At 48.6% G+C, this 7,765-nt stretch overlaps 1 protein-coding gene across 1 annotated transcript in view; it reads right to left on the bottom strand.

Annotated features, from left to right (window-relative positions):
• Nucleotides 1-3,219: 3,219 nt before the first annotated feature.
• Nucleotides 3,220-7,765, bottom strand: part of Bco1 (beta-carotene oxygenase 1) — a 30,518-nt gene continuing 25,972 nt past the window's right edge. Inside the window, exons 9-11 of the mRNA XM_026393007.2 lie at nt 7,154-7,248; nt 5,959-6,070; nt 3,220-3,906 (exon numbers count right to left, since the gene is read on the bottom strand). Of these exons, the coding sequence (XP_026248792.2) occupies nt 3,677-3,906; nt 5,959-6,070; nt 7,154-7,248 (437 nt within the window). The 3' untranslated portion in view covers nt 3,220-3,676. The remainder of the gene's footprint in view (nt 3,907-5,958; nt 6,071-7,153; nt 7,249-7,765) is intronic.

The raw sequence follows: 7,765 nt of genomic DNA, 5'->3' as shown, positions 1-7,765 counted from the left end.
AGGTGCTGGACACCCCCTTATGAGTTTCTCACAAACATGTATCCAATAGAGTAGTTTGTAGAAATGAACAAACAAGGCCTCTGGCCTTGAGCTGGGCTTCACAGAGATGTCTACATTTTTAAGATAAGTTACAAAGTGGGCTCCATGGTAACAGGGAGGAAAGAAAGGGGAGAAGAAGCTCTCCCCTTCTCAGGTGTTGTCCTTGAAGAGTTAACTTGCCCAGAACAGGGAAAGAAAAAGCTGCTTTTATGTGAACTTCTGCAGCCTGTGAACCTCTGAGCCCCTCCCCTTACAAGCTGGGTATAAAACTCTGAAACTACCTAAAGTCAGGGTTCAGGGGATTGATTGATTACAGCAAAAGCTATGCCCTCTGAGCCTGGCTGCAGCCAAATAAAACTGTTTCCTGCTGTCTTCAGTGCCTTGCCTCGTCTGTCCCTACAACACCGGGAACAAGTGTGAACAAACACAGCAAATGTACCTCAAATATAATTTGAATTTTCATGAGTCAATTTGGCATCATATTAGGGAAACCTTTTGTGGAAAAGTTAGCAGGTCAGCAAGCCTGTGAGGGCCTCCTGTGTGGTCAACACGTAGGTCTCAGAGCACTTGGGAAATACCATGGCTTGATCAAAGCAGTAAACAAACCCAGAGTGATTTTTTTTCAGCACTTCCTGGTCACCTTTACACCCACATGAAGTATGACGTGGTAGACTTGGAGGATAAGACAGCCTGTTTGTGATTCCCTCAGGAAAGGAGCACACAGCCTGCACCATCATGCTTGCAGAGGCTTGAGCTAACCCCCCTGGCCCCTGTGCGAAATGCAGTGCAGCCCAGGAGCCCTGCAAATCAAACACCCTGCCACCAACCTTGGGTGTTTTTGAAACTGAGAAAGGCAGATATGGTGCGTCAGCCTTCCTCATGACTCTGGTATCCACCTGTCCTCTTAAATAAGGTAAACAAACCACAGACCTAGTTTTCTTCCTGCACCCTTTCTCAAGATCAGGTCTGGGTGCTGTTTGGCGATCGGAATCAAGTAGAAGAGGCGGAGGCATTCCTACATTCCAGCCTCCTTTCAAGTACGGAAAGCGGAAGAATGAGTAGCAAGAGATGCTCGGCTGGCCAGCTCTTTTCCATTCCTGCCACCCAGCGCAGGCCTTGCTCGGATTTCCTCAGGCCACAGCCCATCTTATCAAGACTGAGCTTCCAAGAGCCCCACAGGAGCCTCTGAGGAAGGTGAATGAGTGTCTGTCCTGCCCCTTAGAGGTGTGCGTGCTCCTGGAGGGGGCGTGTAAACCGAGGGCTAGGTGGACGCTGAGGTCAGCAGGGAGGAGACAGGAGGTCAGGGACAGAGAGAGGAGCCTTCGTGTGGAGTCCTGTGTGCTGTCTCTGGTCCTCCGTGGACCATCCTCCCAGCCCCCAGGAGCCCTTCAGTGAAGCTTTCTCTGGTTGGTGTGTGCAAAGCTGGGTTAGCTACTTTATCCAACCAGTGCTATTGGTGCCGCGTGACACAGGCAGTGCTTCTGAGGCCAGGATAAATCAGGGAATAGAACGTCCCACCGCATAACAACCCGGGTGACTGCACACCATTGATGACTCTCCAAGATACTCTGCTCTGTGAGGAAAGCCATCCTGGAGGGTTAATGCTGTACAAGTCCATTTATATCAGACTTCCAAGATGACAGCATTTTACAAATGGTGGTTGCCAGGGGTTAGGGATGGGGGTGGGAGCTAGCGGGAGGCAGGTGTGGTGATGAGGAAGCACCTCGAGGGACCCTAGTGCTGATGGACTATTCAGTGGCTTGAATGGTGAATTCAGGAACCTACCAATTTTATGCAGGCAATAAAATTGTCTAGGACTAAACCACACACAAATAAGTTCAAGTGGGAGAATCTAAATAAGATTTGTGGGTGGTGTCAATGCCAATGGCCTGGTTATGACGTACTCTAGAGTTTTGCAAAATGTTACCTCTGGGGAAAAGTGGGTAAAGTTGGCCTTGGAGTAAACTATACTACTTCTTAGAATTGCACCAACATGTATTTATCTCCATAAAAATTGCAATTTAAAAAACATAACTGCAGGGCATGGTGACACATGCCTGTAACCCCAGAAACTTGGGAGGCTGAGACAGGAGGATCCCAAGTTCAAGAACCGCCTCAGGGGGCTGAGGTCGTGGCTCGGTGGTAGAGCGCTTACCTAGCATGCATGAGGCACTTGGTTTGATCCTCAGCACCACACTAAAAAAAATAAAAAGATATGTGTCCATCTAAAAATCTAAATAAATAAATAAATAAATATTTTTAAAAAATCCGCCTCAGTAACTTAGCAAGTCCCTAAGCAACTTAGTGAAACCCTGTCTCAAAATAAAAAATAAAGATGACTAGGGTGGTAACTAAGTGGTATAGTGTCCCTGAGTTAAATCCCCAGTACAAATAATAATAATAATAACAATAATAACTCTGAGGCTGAATGGAGACTACAGTTTGGAAGCCAAATATTGTTTCATGGTGATTGTTGGGAAAAAGCCACAGTCATCCTGGACAGGTACCCTCCTGGGGTGTTTCATGACCTGCACCAGAGTATTCCCACCCTTGAGGCACATTACAGAATCTCCATCGAAGACTGAATGGGATTTGGATTCAGCACAAGAGTGTGAACCCCCTGCTGTCCTGGTCCCATGCTGCAGGCGCCCACTGGCATAAGGGTGAGACTCCAATGCACACGGGGCTTCCAGTAGCTGTTTAGAGTCCCTCTGGGCTTGCTCCCAACTTCCTGCATTCCCATTGCCACCTTGCATGGGGACCCTCGGCTCCTGCCACTCTGCCCCACCCACCTGGTCTATCCTGGCAGCACGTGCAGCTTGGAGAACCTCAGACACGGGCGACTCCCTGCTCTGGTTTTCAGACACGGACAGACGCTCTTCACGCCAGCACTGGCCTTGGTCCTCCCTCCTGGATTCTAGTCCCTCTGCCATGGTTCATCAGGTCATTGTCCAGCAGGCAGACCATTGTCCTGGGGGCGGGGTCCCACTGACCTGTTAGTCCCATTGATTGTACCATGAGGCATCTTGGTGGCTCTGAACCACAAGTTCTACAACTTTGATTTATTACCTTAGCAGAACTTCAGAGGAAGAAGCCATGTAAAAATAAAACAAGGTCTGAGCAGACTTTGAAGTTTTTATTCTTTTTATATCCTACCACATCGCACAGGGAATGCCCACATAGCAGCGTGCCTTCCGGGCCACGTCACTCATCTCGGGGTGTGGCTGGGAAAGCCAGAACTCCTTGCCCACAGCTCAGTCCATGAGGAGAGAAGGAGGTGGGGTGGGGGCAAGGACACGTACTTATCTCTCTTCTCCACCGTGTTGGTGGTTTCTCTTTGTAAGAATGATGACAATGCAATGTGATTTAAAACAATTTCTGATTCATGGTCAAGGTCTTCATTTAAAAAAAAAAAAAGGAAAGGGGCTTCCTTAACAGTGCTAGAGCAACCAATGCGCATTTGACTCTCAACAAGGCTTCTCCAGACAAAATCCAAGTGCAGACACTGACGGGCTCCTTCCCCATTTTGTCAGTGTCCACAGAAAGAGCAAGTGCAGAGTGAGACGCAGGCCCCGTTCCCCCAGAAAGGCGGCAGGCCGGGCCCAGGTCCTGCTGCAGAGCTGTCCCACCAGCGCCGTCAGGCCTGTGATGCTGCCTGGCAGTCTGCAGCCTCGTCCGCCTGGGTCTCTGCTGGGGTCTGGCTCCTGGTGCCCCCGTCCGTGCCAGGGATGAATAACCCGTGGAGGTCCAGGTGCATCTCCACGGCAACTGAGGCGCGAGCCAGTTCCGTAAAATTTTTGGCATCCAGAATAAGCAGAAAAGGCGGCTTTTGAGGATCAGTAGAAACAATGGCAGATAAGATAATTCCTTTGGGAAAAACAAAAAGAAACAGTGCTTGCTTTCTTTGACTTCAGGTGCTGGGGCTGGAGCCCAGGGTCACACGCGTGCTAGGGGAGCACTCTACCACTGAGCTGCGCCCAGCCCTAAAAAAGAGATACTTTTAAAAAGTGAAGCCTTGAACACCCTCTGGCTGGGGTACTGATTTCTCAACCATCTCTCCCTGTTCGCTTTAAACTTACTTATCTAATCCAAATAGGAGGAAAGAGATTTTGATATTCTATGTGAGCAGAAGAGAAGCCTGGGAACCAGAAATCAGAAGAACTGATTCTAGCACTGGTTGGATCAGTCCCTTTACCTCTCTGAACCTCAGGCTCTTCATCTGTACAGTAAGGATAACCCTCCCTAGTCTCACAGGGTTGTTGAGAGGATCTCTTGCAGGGTGGGGTATGAAAGCGCTTTGTAAATTTTTGCAAGTACTTAGGAATGGCTATTTTCCTACTGCTTAAAAATTCAGACGACACAGAGTCCACTCCAGGGATGCACTTTGGCTACTATGTGTCACTCAGCTAAACTTGGACTTGTCACAAACCACTGGTGTTCGAACAAGTCCAGTTCATCTTTTGTGCATGCAGCCAACTGTAGTCTCAGCTTGCCCTCTGTAGAATGGAAACACCCCAAGGCTTACTCAGCAGCCACTCTCAAGGGATAGACAGAGGCTAATGAGTCCACACACTTTCAGGGGAAGTGAGAGCCCCCCCCCCAGGCTCCCAGGATGTAGAGCAGTTGAACACAGGAGAAGTCAGATTGGCCTGTATTCGGATCCCAGATCTGTACATAGGGTGCGTGTGACCTTGGGCAAGTTATCTCACTCCCTGAGCCTTCCTTGGTCCTATGAAGACAGTGACTCTCTTCCTAGGGACCAAGAGAACACACAGGAACCAAGTGCCCCGCTGAGTGGGAGGCCAAACTCAGCTGGAGTTGATGCCAACAGTCCTCCACCTGGGAGATGACAGTGGCATGGAGTTTTGGCTGGCGTGCCACGCCACAATCAGTAGGAAGACAAGGCCAGACAGAAAGTCACTCCCTCCGCACCTGAGGGAAGAAGCTGGCAGGCTCCCGGGGCCGCCTGCCCTCCCCTGCAGTGTGGGCAGCCCCATTACGCCTTGCCAGCTGGTGACCCGACCCGTTCTCCTCAGCACCCCCCGGCTGTGGGCAGGGCGTTTCTGAGGCAAGGGCAGAGTGGAAGGAGAGGATGCTTTGGTCATGTGGAAACCTAGAAAAGGGAGATGGGCACAAACATACACTTTCTATGTGCTCTGTGAAAAAGTCACATGTTTGTAGTTAGAAATTTGGATCCAACCATTGCAATGAATTCCACACCCTGGGAGAATTCAGTGTCACTTGGTAAGAAGAACATGGCTTTGTTTATTATGGACTTTAACCTTGCCAAAGAGAGGACTAGCCTTTGTCCTTGGGAGGTCCCCTCTAAGTCCTTGGAATGTCCTAACAGTTGGTTCACCTGGGGGCCTCGGACCCTCCAGGGAGTCTATCCTCACAGTGTGGTTTATGGTGGACCTTGGACCATGTGCTGTCAGTTTAACCTCTGAGGGCTGACGACTAAAGTTTGGCCACATAAGTGGCCCAGCAAGACTCTGGACACCAAGGCTCAGCTGAGCTCCCACAGCTGGCAGTACCTGGTGTGTACTGTCAAGTAAGGTCACTGGGAGAAGTCAGCGCTGAGACTACACTGGGAGAAGATAAGCGCAACCTCCCTGCCGGGCCGCTCCTGCACCCAGTCCTTCGGGTCTCTTTGCTTTGCTGATTTTAACCTGTGTCTTTTGACTGCAGTGAAACCCCAACCAATAAGAACAGCAGCCTCCCGTGAGTTCTGTGAGTCCTCCTGAACAGGTGGTCTGGAGGGCCCTGAACTTACAATTGGTGTCAGAAGCAAGAGGGTCTTGGGCTCAGACAGAGCTCAGAGCAGACCTCCCCTAGCTGTGTGACCTGGAGGACATGATGCCCCTAGACAACATTTCTGTTTCAGGGGTGATTGCTGCAGCATGCAGCGGTCAGTCTTACCATCATCCTCGTCCTTGGCACCTGGAGCAGGCACAAATAGGGGTTCTGCAGGCCAGCAACATTTTTCGCTCCATTTTAAGGTCGACTTGGTAAGAATGTCATATTTTAGAATCTGTACATCCAAAGAGGGGAACGTGTGAGTTATCTGTTCAAGGACATGCTAATTTCCTGGGAACAGGTAGGTACGGAGGCCCACGGGGGGAGATTAAGCCCTCACATCTAGACTTTGACATCACCTCCAAATGACATCTGCCTCTGGTCAGCACAGCAATGAAAAGGAAAGAACTGAAATTCCTCCTCTGGCTTCAAACTCGGGTTCCCCAGGTACAACGTGGCCAACAGTGACAAGGAATTCTCAGAAAACTCCTGAATTGATCTAGTATTTGGTACTACATTGCAATTTTATATGTTAAATAAACTAATGTGTTCAATGCCAAAGCTAGAATATCATGTGATTCCTTCTTGCTTTAAAGATGAAAGACTCTGGGCAGAGGGAAGCTCAGTGGTACAGCGCTTGCCCAGCATGCACAAGATCCTGGGTTCAATCCAGCTTCGTGCAAAAAAGAAAAAAGTCCCTGGGCCTCTCTTAAATTCTCATAGGCCTACTCCCTTTAGGGTGTAGGATTAGTGGGGAGTGGCTTAGGGTGTCTGTATGTGTGTTTGGGAACTTTAATTTTTGGCTTTGTATATTTCTACCCTGTTTGCATTATTTTAAAACACAAAATTATTAATAATTGAAGATGTCAAAGAAAAGTGAAGCCTGTGTATCACTTTGTACAGTGCCCAGACATAATAAGATTGACAAACACTAATTTAAAAAACAAAATAAATCCTCCAAATTCTAGTCACACCCTCTCTGCTCTAGAGGGTGAGCTAGTTCCTGAGGGCAGGGGTTGGGACACCCCTGCTGACTTCCTTGTCCTCTTTGCCTACCACATGGCAGCACATAGTTGGTGCTCGACAAATACATGTGGACTCAAGTCCCTGCCTGAGCTCCAACCAGGGCTTCTTGAGCTGCAGCCCACGAGGTATGGCTCGCTCTCTTGGATGGTTCATCATTACTTTGGATTTATCTTCCCAAACTGATCTCCTTTCCTGATCAACATCCACACAATCTCCAAAACCTTGAATTCAGCTTTGCAGACAGATGAGATCATCCTAGAAAACCACTCTGCAGCCACACAGGGGTCAGTACCTTGGTTGGGATTGGGCTCCACTGAACCTCAGCAGCAAAGACATAGCGGTATTGCTTTCCGTTGTGAGCATAATTGATCCGAGGGAGCTCTAAGCCTGGAGAGAAAGGAGGCAACAGTAAGCCCCTGTCACCTGAGTGGGGAATATCCACCCTTCCTTCCAGGCTGGGCCTCCTTTCCACAGAAAAAGTTCCCAAGCAGGATTCCCAACCTTGATTCAGACTCCAGATTGGATCAAAGGCAGCCAAATGCAGGGGAGGGAACCTCTGATAATGACCCTGGCTCTATTAGAAGTTTCAGGAGTAAGGTATCATAGACCAGGGTTTAAGTGTGTAAGCATCTTTAATTATCCAAGATAGAAATCAAAGAGAATTGCATGATTAAAATCAGAGGCTACTGCAAATTTTTAAAGCTCTTTTTAAAAAAGTACTTGTATGTATATAGGGGCTGGGGTTGTGGCTCAAAGTGCTTGCCTAGCATGTATGAGACACTGGGTTTGATTCTCAGCACCACATATAAATAAATAAAGGTCCATCAACAACTAAATAAAAAATATTTTTAAAAAGTACTTGTGTGTATGTGTGCACACACACATGTGGGGGTGTGAAGATAAA

Source organism: Urocitellus parryii, chromosome 15 (genome assembly GCF_045843805.1).
Source record: "Urocitellus parryii isolate mUroPar1 chromosome 15, mUroPar1.hap1, whole genome shotgun sequence".
NCBI lineage: Eukaryota > Metazoa > Chordata > Mammalia > Rodentia > Sciuridae > Urocitellus > Urocitellus parryii.
This window is presented reverse-complemented; position numbering and strand designations above follow the sequence as displayed.